Raw genomic sequence first — 18433 nt, 5'->3', positions numbered from 1 at the left:
TCCACGGGCCCCCATGGGCACGCTGATGGTGATCGTGTTGATGTCGCCGATGATGCTGAGCCCCTCTGTCGGCACGTGGTGCGTGCACAGCATCTCATCGCCCCGCTGTGCCTGCTCTGCAGACTCCTCCCTCAGCGTGTTCTGGTCCCCATGCGAGTACAGGTTGGACGGCAGCTCCGAGAAGATGAATTCCTTGGTCTGAGAGTGGGCAAAGAGGGAAGGAGGGTGGAACCTGATGCCTGTGCCGCCCTGGCTGCCCTGCCGGGCCCTGCTGGGACTGTGCGCTGGGCTTGGATTCCCGAGTATGGCTTTTCAGATGCAGCTTCTACACCACTTAGACTCAAAGATCTGCCTCCCCACTGCCTTTTCTCACTCAGGTGGGGACACTGAAGTCCAGAGGAAAAGTCACCTGTCCAAGGTTACAGATCTGGAAGGGGACCCAGGACCTATCATGCCACCAGGACACCTGTCTACTCAGTTTTTAAAAATTTTTTTGAGATAGGATCTCACTCTGTCGCCAGGCTGGAGTACAGTGGGTGAGATCACTGCTTACTGCAGCCTCAACCTCCTGGGCTCAAAGTGATCTTCCAACCTCAGCCTGTCGAGTAGCTAGGACTACAGGCATGTGCCACCACCAAGCCCAGCTATTTTTAAAATTTTTATGTACAGACCAGGTCTCACTATGTTGCCCAGGCTGGTCTCAAACTCCTGTGCTCAAGCGATCTTCCTGCCTTGGCCTCCCAAAGTGCTGGGATTATAGGGATGGGCCACTGTGCCCAGTCCCATGTTATATTTCTATGGGACAGCTCTGATTTTGACCGTGCCTCCCTCCCTGGACCAGGTCCCATAGGGCTGGTCGGCATCTCTCCCAGGCCAACATGGCCACCTCCATCCCCAGTGCCACAGTCGCCTCCTGCCCCCATGGGGCAGTGCATGCACATTGTTGATCATGAGGTGCATGATGGTCCTGGGCATGAGACCAACCATGAGGTCCCACACTGTCTTGTTGACAATGGCCATATAGGAGTCTACCAGGTTCTGGGTGGTCTCCTTTAAGATCTACTTGCTTAGAATAGTGTTTACTAGAGGTGAGGAAGAGTAAGGGGGAGGGGGCAGCCAAAGGTTGGCTAACAGATTAACAGAGATAAGAGTACATGGCTGAATGCGGTGGCTCACACACCAGTGTAATCCTAGCTCTCTGGGAGGCTGAGGCGGGAGGATCACTTGAGGCCAGGAGTTCACAGCCAGCCTGGGTAACATAGGAGATACTATGTCTACAAAAAATTTAAAAATTAGCTAGGCATGGTGGTCTATACCTGTGGTCCCGGCTACTAAAGCCCAAATTGAAAGACAAAATAAATCAACCATAACTTTTCACATTTTGTGAATGTGACCAAAATGTGACCAAGGACTGACTGAATTACAGAGTATTATATCAATGTTACATTTCCTGATTTTGACTATTGTATTGTGGTTATATAAAATAATGTTCTTGTTCTGGAAGTAACACTGAAATATTTGGGAGTAAATGGGCACATCTCCAACTTAACTTCAAGTGGAGCAGAAAAAAAGTTGTGTGTGTCCATGGAATACTATGCAGCCATAAAAAAGGATGAGTTCACGTCCTTTGTAGGGACATGGATGAAGCTAGAAAGCATCATTCTGAGCCAACTGTCGCAAGGACAGAAAAGCAAACACCACATGTTCTCACTCATAGGTGGGAATTGAACAATGAGAACACTTGGACACAGGGTGGGGAACACCACACACCGGGGCCTGTCATGGGGTGGGGGGAGGTATAGCATTAGGAGATAGACCTAATATAAATGACAAGTTAACGGGTGGAGCACGCCAACATGGCACATGTATACATATGTAACAAAGCTGCATGTTGTGCACATGTACCCTAGAACTTAAAGTATAATAATAATTTAAAAAAAATAAATCGTTAAAATAAAGAAAAAAAGAAAAAAGAAATGTAATAGATTTTCTTGAATATAAAAAGTGTGTATGTGTGTGTATGTATATATATATATATATATATATATATATATGAAGAATATATGGCCTGGCGCAGTGGCTCACACCTATAATCCCAGCACTTTGGGAGGCTGATGCAAGTGGATCACCTGAGGAATAAATAGCTTTGAATGTGACCTTGGCTAGTTTAAACAGTTTGTTCTGTGATGTTTAGAAGTGAACCTGGGGTGAACCTGGGGATCATCCACTGGGAGAGAGAAGAATTTGTAGGAGGGGGCTGGGGCTGGAGGGGCTACTGGGAACAGGGTCTGGAGGAGAGATGACCTCAGAGAGGAATGGGAGGAGGGTGGGGTGCAGATAGAGGAGCCTGAAGTCAGGGCTGGGCAGGGCTGTGGAAGGATGGTCTGCAGCTGGGGAGTGAGGCGGGAATATAAGGGAACTAACTACCAACGACAGACAGAGGAAGAGGCCAAGGCGCTGGGGGACACCACTGAGATTCAGCCCACAGTGGGTAGTATTGAGAGAGGGCTGGGAGCTGCCCCAGCTGGGGGCTGGACTGGGAGGGTGCTAGGAAGTGCCCAGGTGGAGGCCGAGGGAGAGAGAGAAGGAGGCCAGACCCATTAGTTGAAAACAGGGTCTCTCACCTTGGCACTATTGACTTTTTTTTTTTTATGGAGATGGAGTCTTGCTCTGTCGCCCAGGCTGGAGTGCAGTGGCGTGATCTCAGCTCACTGCAACTTCTGCCTCCCAGATACAAGCGATTCTCCTGCCTCAGCCTCCCGAGTAGCTGGGACTACAGGCGCCTGCTGCCATGCCCAGCTAATTTTTTTGTATTTTAGTAGAGACGGAGTTTCACCATGTTTGTTGCCCAAGCTGGTCTCGAACTCCTGAGCCCAGGCGATCCGCCCGCCTTGGCCTCCCAAAGTGCTAGGATTACAGGCGTGAGCCACCATGCCCAGTCACTACTGACATTTTATCTGGCCAATTCTGTGTTGTTGGGGGCTGTCCCGTGCATTGTTGGATGTTTAGCAGAGTCACTGGCTTCTACGTACTAGATGCTGGGAGCTCAAGTTGTGACAATCAAAAATGTCTCCAGACATTGCTGAGTTGACCCAGTTGAGAACATGCAAGTCATTCTCTGAGCGTGTAATTGCCTTGTTTTTCAGTGAAGGCCTTGGATGGGGTGAAAGGCATGCTGACCCTGCTGATAGGGAGACAAACTGCCAGCAAATGGGAGCCCGTGGGATGGGCAGAGGGGTCTGGCTACAGGCACAGGCATTCCCTGAGCCTTGCTCCCTGGGAGAGCCGCTCTGTGGTGTGGCCTTAGGCAGCTGCACAGAGGCCACTGGTTCCTTTATGTGCACTCCCCATTCATCTCCACCACGCCTTCCTTTACCAAACACCGCAGTTCCTTTAGACGCCCTTTTCCATAGCTACAGCCTCTCACTAGTTCTGAAACAGCTCCCTCCAGGCTTGCGGTGGTTGTGGTTTCCAGCTGTTGCTAGCCTGGAGTGCTTCTCCATTCCCTGCACCCTGCTCACACCTCTGTATACAAACTCCTTCATCAAACTGTCCTCAATCACCCCTTTTGAGTGTGCCATCTGTTTCTTGCTAGAAGGCTGACTGATAGAGTGGAGTTTTGGATCCAGGCAGCCCTCTTGGCATGAGGCAGGCTTGGCGGCTCCCCAGCCCACTGCTTTGCTATATGCTATTGCTGCTCCTTGGAAATGCATTAACAGCTTAGAAATGGCCTTGAGGTTTAGGGGTGTAATTAATCAAACTGCTAATTCTCCATTTGAGAAATGCAGTGGCAGAAAAGGCCCCAGTTGCACAGTCCTGGCTCATGATTAAAACCATCCAAATACATAAACAATGACTCACTGTTATTGATCTGGACCTGACTGGGGTATGGGCAGTAGCTGAAGGCCCTGGTGCCAGATCTGGCTGTACCATGGGTGTCCTGGGAACAAGTCACTCGATTGCTTTGAGGCTCCATTTTCTGTTTCACTTAGGATGTGGGCTGGGAATTTCTGGGGCCTGAGAGGTGAGGGAGGTGACAGGAGTGAATGAAGTATATCCAGGTCTCTGCAGAGACCTAAGGTCTAATCTATAGAGACATATGGAAGGTCATAATACATATAGATGATGACGATAATAGCTAATGTTTATCTAGCATTTATGGAAGTTGTCTTTACCTCATCATCTGATTTTAATGTCTACAACAAATTGCCACTATTCATATTTCCCCCAAATGTTACAGACGGTGAAAAAAAGTCCTGGAGAGATTAAATTTCTCAATGTCGGCCGGGGGCGGTGGCTCATGCCTGTAATCCCAGCACTTTGGGAGGCCGAGGCGGGCGGATCACGAGGTCAGGAGATCGAGACCATCTTGGCTAACATGGTGAAACCCCGTTTCTACTAAAAATACAAAAAAAAATTTGCCGGGCGCGGAGGCGGGCGCCTATAGTCCCAGCTACTCGGGAGGCTGAGGCAGGAGAATGGCGTGAACCCGGGAGGCGGAGGTTGCGGTGAGCCGAGATTGCGCCACTGCACTCCAGCCTGGGCAACAGAGCGAGATTCCGTCTCCAAAAAAAAAAAAAAAAAATTTCTCAATGTCATATAGCTAGTAAGTGCAGGAAGAGGGATTCAAACCCAGTGTTGTCTGACTCTAGAATCCATCCTCTTCACCACCGGATATACTGCCTCTAAATGGGGAGCCCTACAGAGCTTTTTGGATTGTATGAACTTCCATTATGTGCCAGCCAGTGTGTGAAGCCCTGGGATATAAGAGCTAATGAGACTGGGTCCCCATCCTCGTGGAGCTTATAGTCTAGCGCAGGGGTGGTCAAACTCTGTAAAGGACCAGATAGCCGGGCGCGGTGGCTCACGCTTGTAATCCCAGCACTTTGGGAGGCCGAGGCGGGCAGATAACGAGGTCAGGAGATCGAGACCACGGTGAAACCCCGTCTCTACTAAAAAACACAAAAAAATTAGCAGGGCGTGGTGGCGGGCGCATGTAGTCCCAGCTACTCGGGAGGCTGAGGCAGGAGAATGTGAACCCTGGAGGTGGAGCTTGCAGCCAGCCGAGATCGCGCCACTGCTCTCCAGCCTGGGCGACAGAGCAGGACTCCGTCTCAAAAAAAAAGGACCAGATAGTAAATATCTGGGGCTTTGCGAACCATATGATCTCTGTTACAACTACTCAATTGTGCCATCAAAGCACAAATATAGCCATAGACAATATGTAAAGAAGTAAGCATGGATGTCTTCCAATAAAGCTTTATTCAAACTGAAGTCTGAATTTCATGAAATTTTTACGTGTCACAAAATTTTATTTTTTACCATTAAAAATGTAAAAACAAGCTGGGTACGGTGGCTCACTCCTGTAATCCTGGCACTTTGGAAGGCCGAGGTGGGAGGATCGCTTTGAGCTCAGGAGTTCGAGACCAGCATGGGTGACATGGCAAAACCCCATCTCCACAAAAAGTGCAAAAATGAACCGGGCGTGGTGGCAGGCACCTGTGGTCCCAGCTACTCCAGAGGCTGAGGCCTGAGGCTAGCTTGAGCCAAGCCAGGAAGCAGAGGTTGCAGTGAGCCGAGATGGCACCACTGCACTCCAGCCTGGGTGACAGAGCGGGACCCCGTCTCAAAAAACAAAATCAAAACCAAAAACAAAAACCCCAAAACCTCCAAAAAAATAAAAACAGTAACAGCCATTCTTGTTGGTCATCCAAAACATGCTGGTGGACAGTATTTGGCCTGCAAGCTATAGTTTGCCTACTCCTGGTCTAGTGGGACAGGCATAAGACACAGTGACCTATTAGAAAGCAGAACAGTATTTACTTACCAGTGGGAGGGAGGGGAAGTGACCAGTAAGGGCACAGAGGACTCCTGGGATATTCGCCATGTTTCATTTCTTGATCTGGGTGGTGGTTATATGGTTACACCTTGTGATATATTGTCAAGTTGTACACTTACGATTTGTGCACTTTTCTGTATGCTATTCTTGAATTTAAAATCTCATTAAAAACGACAGTGTAGTAAATCATGATGGGATAAGGTCAGATGCTGTGGAACGAGAAGTCTTTAACTCCTTGGAACTTGGGAGGGGGCGGGTCAGAGAAAAGCCTTCTCCAAGGAAGTAATGTTTGACAAGAGGGCCCATGGGGAAAACGAAGAGGGGTTAGGCTTATTGGGTCAGCTGTGACTACAGATTCTATCCTTATTTTTAAAAATATTTTGATCATAGACATTTTGCATTAATTTTGACCTTTTAAAACGTTGCAGTATTATATTTATCTTGATTACTAAGTGTTTTGGAGCCCCCTTAAATTCTGAACCCGAGGGGAGTACCTCAACCCTGGTCCCGGCTCGGCTGCATGGGGGTCGGAGACTGTCCTCAGTACCATACGTAAACCACTGCCCCCCGCTTTTCTTCACCTATGTAATGGGAAAGGAGGTGAGGTGGGACGAGCTTTCCAGGGTTTAATATTCTCCCTGGCCCGGCAAAGACGGGGATTTGAGGGGTTACAGCGGCACAACACCCGGGATCAAAGAAGGAGGTTGCTGGGCTCCGAGCAGGAGCTGCCTTACCCCAGACTTCCGCACTCTGGTTATTTCCCAACGGCGGGAAGGCTCGCTTGCAGCCGGACTCGTGATTGGCTGGGACGAAGTCACGCGGGAGGATTCGCTATCAAATGGCAAGGGCGTATGCGTCATCAGCAAGCGACGAGAGCCTCCCGAGAGGGGCGCGGCTAAGTAAAATAAGCTCCTTTCTAAGTGGCTGTTTCCTTGGGGAGGGACTGAAACAGCGATGGGGATTCGCTCTCTTCCAACTCTAGGCTTCCGGGATTTGGAGGAACGGTGAGGCTTGGGGAGAAATGTATTAAATCACTTATACCCCGGATGCCTCGAGGGGCGGGGCTTCGACGGTGGGGCGTAGTTAAGGGCGGGTCTCTCTTTTGGGGGCGGGATTCTCTCGGGAGTCGGGGTGGAGCCGCAACGCTCCGCTTTCCCAGAGCGCAGGGGGCGGGGTTTGGGGCGGGGCCTCGCTTGTGGGCGGGCCCGGGCAGGAGCGGGCTTGCACTGCGCGGCAGTAGCCAGGACCAGATCCACTTGCAGGTTGCTGTTCCCAGCCATGGCTTCGCGCTGCTGGCGCTGGTGGGGCTGGTCGGCGTGGCCTCGGACCCGGCTGCCTCCCGCCGGGAGCACCCCGAGTAGGAGCAGGGAGCCTTTGGGGCTGGATGGGAGCGCGGGGAGGCCTGCGAGCGCTGAGCAGGGGTCGGAGCAGAGCTGGCGGCAGGGCTGGAGAGGGGTGAGACTGAAGGGATGTCTTCCTGCTGGCGAGATCGCGGTGGTGTACGGGGGTGGGCAGAGATCTGTGCGTGAGATGTGAGGCTTCTAGGGTTAGAGACGGAGGTCAACAAAGGTGAACAAGGAGAGACTTTGAGATCCACAGGTGTGAGACGGGGTGAATGGAGGGTGATACGGAGGTCTGTGGGGGCGAGAGGGAAGTCTGAGTCGAAACAGGGATCTGTAGGAATAAGACGGGTCTATATAGGCAATATAGCGTTTTGTGGAGAGAGAGGGGTTAGAGGAGGGACACTGTGGGGAGACCCACGGGGGCGAGATTGGGATGATACGGAGGCCGTTGGAAGGATGTGGGATTCTAGGGAATGAAGTATTGTTGGGCAGGCCATTGGCAGTGGTGTAGTAGGTTCATGGGTGAGATGTGAGGCTCTGGATGAACCCACAGCCTTTGGGGGTTCAGATGAAGAGACCCTGCAAATGCCAAAGCCTTGAGGAACAAGAGAAGGAGGATGCAGGTGAGGGTGAAGCTTGGGAAGTTCCAGCTTCTGTTGGATATTCAGGTTGGTTTGGGACTGGGGAGAGAAGTTAATTTTGACCTTTTCCCTCTCCTCTGCCTGGCCCCAGGCTTCTGCCACCATTTCTCCACAAAGGAGAAAACCCCCCAGATCTGTGTGGTGGGCAGTGGCCCAGCGGGCTTCTACACGGCCCAACACCTGCTAAAGGTAAGCCACTTACTCATAGTCCATCATTCACCTGCTGCTCCAGTGCTAAGGGCAAGCCTCACCCCCTTTGGGTTTTAAGAGCACTCCTGGAAGCCTTATGGGGAAGGGACTCCCAGCCCTCTGGCCTGGACACTTCCCACTTGCTTCCTCACCTACACCTGAGGCTCCCCTCCCCTCATGTTCTCAGTGTGACAGGTGTATAAAACACACGTTGGTGGTGAGTGGTCAGTGGCAGGTGGTCAAGCACTCCAGGGGGCTTATGTAGACCTGCAAAATGACTTTGTTCTTCTTCATCTTCCCTCCTTTCTCCTCTATCTTCACTCTGTCCCAAACATCCTACATCTCAAGGCTACCCACCTCCTCTGCTTTCTGTAACTTTACCTGCCTTGCCATGCCCTCCTCACCCATAGCTCCAGTCCTCCGTGCCATTCTGTTCTTTCAGCCTGCCCTCTGCCCCTCCCCCTTCCCCTGTGAAGGCCAGGATCTCAAGGCTTTCAGTGTCCGCCTCGGCAGGAAGGGCCCCAAGCCAAGGCTACAGGTTATACTTGAGACTCCACATCAGACTTTGGGACAGAGTAGAGAGGGGATACCCAGGTTAACTGAGACATGAGACAGTTGCCTAGCTTTGGAGAGGCTTGGAGTGTCCGTGGAGAGACAAGAGAAAGGATGAATATCTTAATTATACACACACACACACACAGATGCTTGAAATGGAGGGTGACCAACTGGCCTGGACTGCCCAGTACAAGGGGCTTCAGCGCTAAGCTGGAGGTTCTTGGGAAACTGGGATGAGTTGATCAGTCTGCTGAAAAGTGACCCGTGTATGCTTCCCAGGCAACACAGGTGAAAGAGCTAATTACAATAATGTGGGCAGCGTGAGCCGAGGCAGGTGGGGTCAGTCGGAAACTGTTTCCTGGGCCGGAAGCCCAGGTGGCTCATGCCTGTAATCCCAGCACTTTGGGAGGCCGAGGAGGGTGGATCACTTGAAGTCAGGAGTTTGAGACCAGCCTGGCCAACATGGTGAAACTCTATCTCTACTAAAAATACAAAAATTAGCCACGTGTGGTGGCACAGATCTGTAGTCCCAGGTACTTGGGAGGCTGAGTCGGGAGGATCGCTTGAACCCAGGAGTTGGAGGTAGCACTAAGCCAAGATCGAACCACTGTACTGTAGCCTGGGTAACAGAGCGAGACCCTGTCTCAAAAAAAAAAAAAAAGAGAAAAAAGAGAGAGAGTGAATTTGAGCTACATTGAAGCAGACCAAGGGCATTGGTGAGGGCCTCCCACATGTGGGGAGTCATCCTGGAATGCAAGGCCTTGGGCACGCTGCCATGTGGGAGGGAGGACAGCCTGGGCTCTGGGATGGAGATCAGGGAGCACATGGGGGCTGGAGAGGCCCCGAAGGACTTTGTATAAGGGACAGTTTTTTTTAGCTGAACCTGAAATTTTGGAAGGGGGGAGAGTAAGCTTTCCAGGAAGTGGTTTTTTTTGTTTGTTTGTTTTTTGGTTTTTGGGTTTTTTTTTGGAGATGGAGTCTGGCTCTGTCGCCCAGGCCGGGTGCAGTGGCACAATCTCAGCTCACTTCAACCTCCACCTCCCAAGTTCAAGCAATTCTCCTGCCTCAGCCTCCTGAGTAACTGGGATTACAGGCGCACTCTACTACATCCAGCTAATTTTTGTATTTTTAGTTGAGACAGGGTTTCACCATGTTGATCAGGCTGATTTTGAACTCCTGACCTCAAGTGATCTGCCCACCTCGGCCTCCCAAAGTGCTGGGATTACAGGCGTGAGCCCCCGCGCCTGGCCCAGGCAGTGTTCTTAGCACCACTGTACTCGGCTGGCAGACACGTGCACACGCTTTCCTTGTGGATTGGGATGGGGAGGGGCTCAGGCCAGGTACAATCCTTGTTCTGATCCTTGGGCTGATCTTTGCCCACAGGGAGCTCCAAGCTACTGGCTGTGCTCCTAAGACAGGACCACGTGCAGCACGTTTGGGACAGTGGCCCTTAGCTTGAGTCAGGCACTGAGCACAGCATCTCGTAGCATCCTCATGACAACCTGCAAAGCAGGTGTCGTGCCTCTTGCTTCACAGGTAAGGATGCTGGGGCTGAGTGAGGTTGTCCAAGCTTCCACCGCGGAGCAGGGACGGCACTGGGATCTGAGCAAAGGCAGCTCCATGCCAGACCATCCATGTTAATCTATTCAGTAATCATTTACTGGATGTAACATGTTCTGGGTGCAGGCTTTACTGGGAACACGGGCGTGAACAGGACAGACGTGGTCCCTGTGCTCGAGGACCTGACATTCGAATGTGGGGGGCACAGGTGGATAATTTACAGGGTATTTTAGGGCTCTGACAGCTATAAGCACAGAGACTGGGGTGCGGGGAGGGGGTCCATGCCCAGTCTGGAGGGAGAGATGTCCCAATTGCAGTCTGAAGGACAGATGTCAGGTTGGGGGACAACAGCAGGAGTGTCCCAGGCACAGAGAACTGCGTGAACAAAGAGGAAGAGAACGGCTCTCTGGGGAAAGGGCAAGTTCTGGAAGGTGCGTGTGTGCAGTAAGGCGTGAGGAGGTGAGAGCCGAGGCTGAGAGGTAGGTAGGACCCGGATCCTGGGGGGCTTGGAAGCCACTGACCAGGCTCTGGAGGCAGGTTTCTCTGGGAGGTGTCCACAGCTGCCTCCTCTTCCCCCATCAGAGTCTCCTGGGGCATCTTATCAAAATACACATTCCTGGGCCTAACTCAGACCTAATCAAGCTCTGTGGCTGGGCCCAAGAGTCAGCAATGTTAAACACCCCGAAGGATTCTCGTGCCCACTGCTGTAGGTGGTTGGTTTCACTGGAGAGTTTTCGGGGTGCTGTTTTCCTTCAGGATGCCCCCTCTGCCTGCAGGGTAGATCCAGGCAGGGCTGGTGGCCAGAGAGCAGTGGGGAGCTGCTGGGGTGGTAGTGAGGAAGAGGACTGGGAGGGTGGGGATTGATGGGATCAGGTGGGGGGTCAGGGAGGAGCCCCAGGTTCTAGCTTGGGCTCTGAGTGGATGGGGTCGAGGGAACAGGAGCAGAAGCGGGGAGCGATTTGGGGCAATGGGACTTGGCTTGAAACTGGATGGATTTGAGATGTCTGGGGTGGGACATCCAGGGGTCTCAGGTTTGGAGCTTGGGGAGATGTCTGGGCAGGAGAGAGAGAGTAGAAAGTCATCAGCAAGTTCAGGGGAATTTGGGGTTGCAGGAGGGAGTGGGTTAAATCACTAGGGAGGAGGGAGGGGGGCCACATCGGAAGAACCTCAGAGAATGTCCTTGTTAGCGGGGAGCAGCTAGAGGGACAGGAGGGAGGGAGGGAGGGAAGGAGGAAACCTGGAAGATGAGGTCGGCCACGAGAGAGAAGGGGTAAGAACATCCGGCAGACTTAGTGTTCCGGAGGTGGCCCTGGAGAGGACATCGTGACCCAGAGTGAAGGATCCGTCGCAGGAAAGAATGGAAGATAAGGATAGAGAGGTTGGTTGGGTGAGGTGTTGACCTCCAGGCCGAGCAGTTTGAACTTTATGCTGTGGCATTGGGCCCCAGCGAAGATTTTTGAGCAAGGCAGTGACCTACAACAACAGAATAGTAATGACAGCTCCCTCCTTGATTGAACACTCAGAGTAGGTTGCACCCTGGGCGCCTGATTACTCGTTTAACCTTGAGCAGGACGCCACAGGGCTCTTCTTTTGGTCAGAGAAGAAACTTTCCCCAGGGCACAGCCAGCTAGTGCTGGAGCTGGGACTGGCATCCAAGGCTACCTGTTTGACTCCAAGCCCGAAGCGCTTTGTGGGTACAACATCGTGGGGCTTGAGGGAGGTGGTTTGGGGAGCCCCCTGTGGCTGGCCTGGGATGGAGAGAGGCAGGAGGTGGGGCAGGGTGGACTTGGGTGCAGGCAGGGGAGTGGAGGGGAAGGGGGAGGATTTGGGCAAAGGTGAGGAGGTGGGTGGGAGCCTTTGTTGGGGGTAGGGAGACTGATGGGCAGGGGCTTCTTTGCCTTGAGTCCCAGTGAAGCTGGAGGTGTCCTAGTGGGGACCTAGGATAGGATGGGGGGCTGGGCGTGTCAGCCGTGGGACCCCTAACTGCTTTACTGCTAACCGGCCAGTGGCCCAGAGTCTCACCACCCTGACCTCCCGGTGCTTCCCAGCAGCCATGAGAGGGAGCTGTCATCCGTCCTAGTGTGCAGAGGGGGAGACTGAGACCTGGGGAGACCCTGGGACTTGCTGGGATCATGTGGCTGGTGGGTGGCAGAGCCAGACCAGACTTGCCTGCTGGACCCCCGACCCTGTGCCTTCCACAAGGCCTCTCAAGTCAAGGTGCCCTGGGAAAGCGGTCAACACAGAACCACTGCCCGAGACTATCTTTCTAAGACTGGCAGCAGGCCCATTTCCACCTCTCTTCCCCGTGAATTCCCAGCTGTGCCCCCTCCCTGTCCTGCTGCTCCCCTTTCCCCAGAGCACGGTCCTGGGCACTAGAGCTAAGGCACCTGTGAATTCAGAGGGTGGCCCTCAGGTCCTCAGACTGGCTGAGACCTGAGGGTCCCAAGTGTCCAAGGGTTGGCGGCCAGGGCGGTGGGTTGCGCTTGACCTGAGAAGATAAAGAAGCCACCCTGATATAATTCCAGTCGGGGGAAGCCATGGCCTCCTCAGCTGGCCACATTTGTCCCCATCTCTGAGGGCCAGTCGTCTTTTTTTTCTTTTTTTGAGACAGAGTCTTGCTCTGTCACCCAGGCTGGAGTGCAGTGGCCCATCTTGGCTCACTGCAACCTCTGCCTCCTGGGTTCAAGCGATTCTCCTGCCTCAGCCTCCCAAGTAGCTGGGATTACAGGTGCCCACCACTACGCCCAGCTAATTTTTGTATTTTTAGTAGAGACAGGGTTTCACCATGTTGGTCAGGCTGGTCTCGAACTCCTGACCTCAGGTGATCCACCTGCCTCAGCCTCCCAAAGTGCTGGGCTGACAGGCCTGAGCCGCCCAAGGAGTGAGTGCTCTTTTTTCCTTGCAGAGGGTGGAAGCCTTGTGTTCTCAGCCCAAGGTCCTGAACTCTCCTGCTCTGTCTGGGGAAGGGGAGGACCTAGGGGCGTCCCAGCCTCTCTCGGCCCCACCAGCTGCCACCCTGTTCCCCAGCAGCACCCCCAAGCCCACGTGGACATCTACGAGAAACAGCCCGTGCCCTTTGGCCTGGTGCGCTTTGGCGTGGCGCCCGATCACCCTGAGGTGAAGGTGGGTGTCTCTGGGCCTGGAGGCTGGGGTTTGGAGACTTTGATCAAGATGAGGAGGGCAGGGAGGCTCCCTGGCTGGATGACAGGACTTCATGCCGTCTGTGCCGATGCCACCCAGCTTCCATCCTGGGGACAGAGTGGTGAGGGTGGTGCAGACATGGTCCCTGGAGCTGCCTCACCCTCTAACCCCTCCCATTCCCGGGGGACCTGGCAGAATGTCATCAACACATTTACCCAGACGGCCCACTCTGGCCGCTGTGCCTTCTGGGGCAACGTGGAGGTGGGCAGGGACGTGACGGTGCCGGAGCTGCGGGAGGCCTACCATGCTGTGGTGCTGGTGAGTGCAGCCAGGCCCTGGGTCGGGGAGGCAGGGGCTGCAGAAGGGGACCGGTGGCTCGGGGTGGAAGGCAGCAGGGGTGAGGCCAGGATGCAAGCTGCTGAGAAGCTGGAAGGAGGCCGCTGGGAGCCTAGGGGGCTGCCCGGCCTATCAGTGCTGGTGCTGAAGGCTGTGGGTCTTGGGCCTGCCATCTTTCATCAGAGCTACGGGGCAGAGGACCATCGGGCCCTGGAAATTCCTGGTGAGGAGCTGCCAGGTGTGTGCTCCGCCCGGGCCTTTGTGGGCTGGTACAATGGGCTTCCTGAGAACCAGGAGGTGAGTTTGGGGACCACACCCGCTGCCTCTTCCTCCCCACCCCTCAGCCCTTGGATGCCAGACCTGGGGGAAGAGGAGCTGCCATCCAGTGGCGAGATGTGACATTGTGCTGACTGAGGCGGGGGGCCAGCTGTGGAGGGCCTCGGGGGACAGCTGGGTCCAGGTGGGGGAGGAGGGACCAGAGGTGTGGACTTTCCTGGTGTGGGGAAGCTCCAGGGCACAGTGGGGACCAGGCATGAGGCACTTGCAGACTGAGATGAGCTGAGTGGAGCAAGGCTGGGGGACCCTATCAAGACTTTTCCCCTCCAGCTGGAGCCAGACCTGAGCTGTGACACAGCCGTGATTCTGGGGCAGGGGAACGTGGCTCTGGATGTGGCCCGCATCCTACTGACCCCACCTGAGCACCTGGAGGTGAGTGGTAGGTCGGGGCCGGGGGGCGTGGAGGTGGGGTCACCCTGAGGAGAGAGTGCCCTTGTCTGCAGGGTTCAGGCCTCACCTCTCCAAGCTGGGCTCAGTGCCTCTGTTTCCCCGTGGTGCCCAGGCAGAGGCCCTCTGAAGGGCAGTGCTATGAGCTTCCTCTTCTACCATTTTCCCTTCACTTTCTGCACTCCAGCTAAGTGGCGTGTTTCTCTTACTGTTCAGTAAGCCACAGGACCCTTGCTCACACCATCCCCTGCTTGGATCATCCCCACTCATCTCCCACCAGTTAACAGCTAAAGTTCATCTTTGAGATCTTGGCTCGGTTGTCCCTTCCTCCAAGACTTCCCTGAATTGGTCCACTCCCCCATCGTGCCTGCTCCCATAGAGCCGTCTACTTCTGTTTCACCGCATATCATCGCCACGGCAATTTTACACACATTGATGAGTATTTGATGAGTATTTCTCTCCCCAGCAGATCACAAGCTCTGAGAGGGCCTGCTCCTTGTCTCTTTTCCTCACCATTGACCACCCCTGCCCCTCCAAGCTCTTTGCACGGGGGTGAGCACATGGTAGAGGCCCACTAAATACTTGTTGAATGAAAGTGTGGGCCTGGTGTGCTATTAGTTGGAGCCATTTGCAGAGTTGGCAGCAATGCTCCATCTGGCCACCAGGCGGAAGCAGTGGTGCAATTTTGGGCCGCCAGCTTTCTCCTGGCTCATGGTGGGGACATAACCAAATGGAGAGTCCCCTTTCCTGGGTCAGTGTCTGATGACTCCAAGGCCCTTCTTTTGTGCCAGAGAACGGACATCACGAAGGCAGCCCTGGGTGTACTGAGGCAGAGTCGAGTGAAGACAGTGTGGCTAGTGGGCCGGCGTGGACCCCTGCAAGTGGCCTTCACCATTAAGGTGCTGGGGCCAGAGTGGGAGGAGCCAGGGTTCCAAGTGGAGGGGGCCTCTCCTTAAGGGGTGGGGGTGGGGCAGAGCCCCTGGGAGTAGCTGCTGCCTGGAATGGAAGAAGGGGAGCAGTCAGGGCCCCGGGGGCTCTGTGCCTTTGGGGAGGAGGGGGGTGGTGGTCTCTCCTGACTGGGCTGGACCCTGGGGTGGGCTCAAGTGGACTGTGTTCCGGGCCTGACCTCCTCCCCCATTCCCTGCTCCCACCTTCAAGGAGCTTCGGGAGATGATTCAGTTACCGGGAGCCCGGCCCATTTTGGATCCTGCGGATTTCTTGGGTCTCCAGGACAAGATCAAAGGTAAGGGGCCCTGGCCTGGCCCCCCAACTACTAGGGAGAGGGTGGCCTAGGTCAGAGAGGGATTGGGGAAGGGTGTGCAGGGAGAGGGCCGGGGCCCAGGGACAGCCTGGAGACATTCTACGTTGCTGACAGAGGTCCCCCGCCCAAGGAAGCGGCTGACGGAACTGCTGCTTCGAACGGCCACAGAGAAGCCAGGGCCGGAGGAGGCTGCCCGCCAGGCATCGGCCTCCCGTGCCTGGGGCCTCCGCTTTTTCCGAAGCCCCCAGCAGGTGCTGCCCTCACCAGATGGGCGGCGGGCAGCAGGTGTCCGCCTAGCAGTCACTAGACTGGAGGTGAGTCTCATGTTTCCCAAAGACACCCCCTTCCCAGGCCTCTGCCATCCCGCCTGCTATTGCCCACACTCTCCCCAACAGGGTGTCCATGAGGCCACCCGTGCAGTGCCCACGGGAGACATGGAAGACCTCCCTTGTGGGCTGGTGCTCAGCAGCATTGGGTATAAGAGCCGCCCTGTCGACCCGAGCGTGCCCTTTGACTCCAAGCTTGGGGTCATCCCCAATGTGGAGGGCCGGGTTCTGGATGTGCCAGGTGAGAGGGTATGAGGAGGCTGGGTGCTGAATTATGGTGAGAGGCCGAGAAGCTGGTATCTCCTGGGGCCACGCATTCATTCATCTAGCAACATGCACTGAGAAGCTCCTGCAGAGCAGGCCCTCTCTAGGACCCACTGCCACCCTCCTCTTGGCCCTGAGAGAAGTTCCAGTCTGGCTAGGACATATGGGACATATGTTGGGTCATTAAGTCATTCAACAAACATTTACTGAGGTCTTTTCTGGGTTAGGCCCTGTGCTTAGTGCTGGGATTGGAGATTAATAAGGCAGCCTGTGTCCTCAGGGAGCTTCCAGTTTTACTAAGTGCCCACATACCTATCTAGTGATTAATTCACTTGGTAAACATTTACCAAGGGCCTACTGAAACTGCAGGGGAGCAAGCCTCAGCTCCTAAGCTTAGGGATCCCCTCGTCTACAGGGAAACTGAGGTGTAAGGGGGTCGGCCTGGTAAAAACAGGGAGAGAAGAATCCAGGGCAGTGGACCAGCAGCCACAGCAGGCTCAGCCGACTGTCTGCTGAGAGGCGTGAGGTGTCTGTGTGCGTGCACGTGGGTGTAGATTGTGGGCACAGGATGGCCAGGGTGGTATCCAGCCACCTCCCTCCCTTCCCCTTTTGTTACCCTCTCAGGCCTCTACTGCAGCGGCTGGGTGAAGAGAGGACCTACAGGTGTCATAGCCACAACCATGACTGACAGCTTCCTCACCGGCCAGATGCTGCTGCAGGACCTGAAGGCTGGGCTGCTCCCCTCTGGCCGCAGGCCTGGCTACGCAGCCATCCAGGCCCTGCTCAGCAGCCGAGGTCTGGGCCCTGATGCTGAGGTCCTGGGAGGTGGGGTGGGTGGTCCTTCTCTGGGGCCTCAGTCTTTGGGAGGGGGCTGTTCTGGGAGGGGTGAAGGAGGAGGTGTTGACAATCTCCCCTCTGCTTCAGGGGTCCGGCCAGTCTCTTTCTCAGACTGGGAGAAGCTGGATGCCGAGGAGGTGGCCCGGGGCCGGGGCACGGGGAAGCCCAGGGAGAAGCTGGTGGATCCTCAGGAGATGCTGCACCTGCTGGGGCACTGAGCCCAGCCCCCGCCCCCGCCCCCGCCCCCAGCAGGGAAGCAGTGAGTGTTGGGAGGGGAAGGGCTGGGTCCGTCTGAGTGGGACTGTGCACCTCTGCTGATCCCGGCTGGCCCTGGCTTGGAGGCTTGGCTGCTCTTCCAGCGTCTCTCCTCCCTCCTGGGGAAGGTCGCCCTTGCACGCAAGGTTTTAGCTTTCAGCAACTGAGGTAACCTTAGGGACAGGTGGAGGTGTGGGCCGATCTAACCCCTTACCCACCTCTCTAATGTTGGACTGTGGAGGGTCACCAGGTTGGGAACATGCTGGAAATAAAACAGCTGCAACCAAGGGCCATGGTTGATGGGGGACTTTTTTTGGAAGGGTTGGGGTCGGGGATCACCTTCTGGCCGTAGCTCCCCTACCGTCACCAGGTGGCGCTGCAGAGACGGCTCCCTGCTCAGGGGCCTCTTGGGGGCTTGATGGGGCCGTCAGCCAGCCCTGGCGTAGGCACCCTTCCTTTCTCCGCTCGGCCCTGCTGTGGCTGCGGGTTGCCTGTCTTCTGTCCACACTAGGGCTGCCCGGGACCGGGACCCCCCCCCCCCTCCCTGGTGAGCCCTCAGTACAATCAAAACAGAAAAGAAATGGGAGCGGGGGCGGGACTGAGCAGCAGCTTGTCCCCTGTACCTCTGGGTGCCCCAGGCGAGTCTAGCCCGGGGCCCATTCTTTAGCTCCCAAAGCCTTCCTGCTTCCGTTTCCAGTCAGACCCACTGGCCTTTAAAAATAGTACCTCAATCTCCCTAGGGCTTTGCAGTGTCCGGAGAGTGGTCACTCCCTTTTATGGCAGCCCCCAAGATGCTGCCTCGCTGTGTAAACTGAGGGGTCCTCGAAATTAGCCCAAGGTCACACACTAGAGAGCTGCCAGCTCAAACCCACGCTCCGGGCAGGCTGGTGTTTCCTCCGAGGCGCACTTGCCGCGAGTGTCGGGTCTGGGGACGCGGTCCCGGAGAGGGGAGAGGGACCCGGGCCTGCGGCGGGAGGGGCCTCGAGGGGCAGGGGGCCGGGCTGGGCCGGGGCGGAGGCGGCGGGCCCCGGCGGGGCGGGCCCTAGCGGGCGGCGGTGAGAGCTCCCGCACAGTCGGCTGCGAGCCGTGGGAGCAGGAGGTGCGGTGCGCAGCCCAGCCCTGGACGGAGCCGGGCGCCGTGCGATCCTCGTGAGGCGTGGGGC

General features: G+C 55.3%; 1 protein-coding gene across 1 annotated transcript; it reads left to right on the top strand.

Moving 5' to 3' along the window:
* The first annotated feature begins 7047 nt into the window (after nucleotides 1-7047).
* On the top strand, nucleotides 7048-17557 carry LOC129463096 (NADPH:adrenodoxin oxidoreductase, mitochondrial-like). Its single transcript, XM_055243609.2, is given in 13 exon segments — nucleotides 7048-7196; nucleotides 7915-8012; nucleotides 13033-13117; nucleotides 13120-13250; nucleotides 13464-13586; nucleotides 13788-13901; nucleotides 14211-14312; nucleotides 15119-15226; nucleotides 15486-15570; nucleotides 15703-15902; nucleotides 15984-16155; nucleotides 16803-16973; nucleotides 17103-17557. Coding segments are annotated over 13 exon segments (1599 nt in total). The 5' UTR covers nucleotides 7048-7117; the 3' UTR covers nucleotides 17234-17557.
* The last annotated feature ends 876 nt before the right edge of the window (nucleotides 17558-18433 follow it).

Source organism: Symphalangus syndactylus, chromosome 14 (genome assembly GCF_028878055.3).
Source record: "Symphalangus syndactylus isolate Jambi chromosome 14, NHGRI_mSymSyn1-v2.1_pri, whole genome shotgun sequence".
NCBI lineage: Eukaryota > Metazoa > Chordata > Mammalia > Primates > Hylobatidae > Symphalangus > Symphalangus syndactylus.
This window is presented reverse-complemented; position numbering and strand designations above follow the sequence as displayed.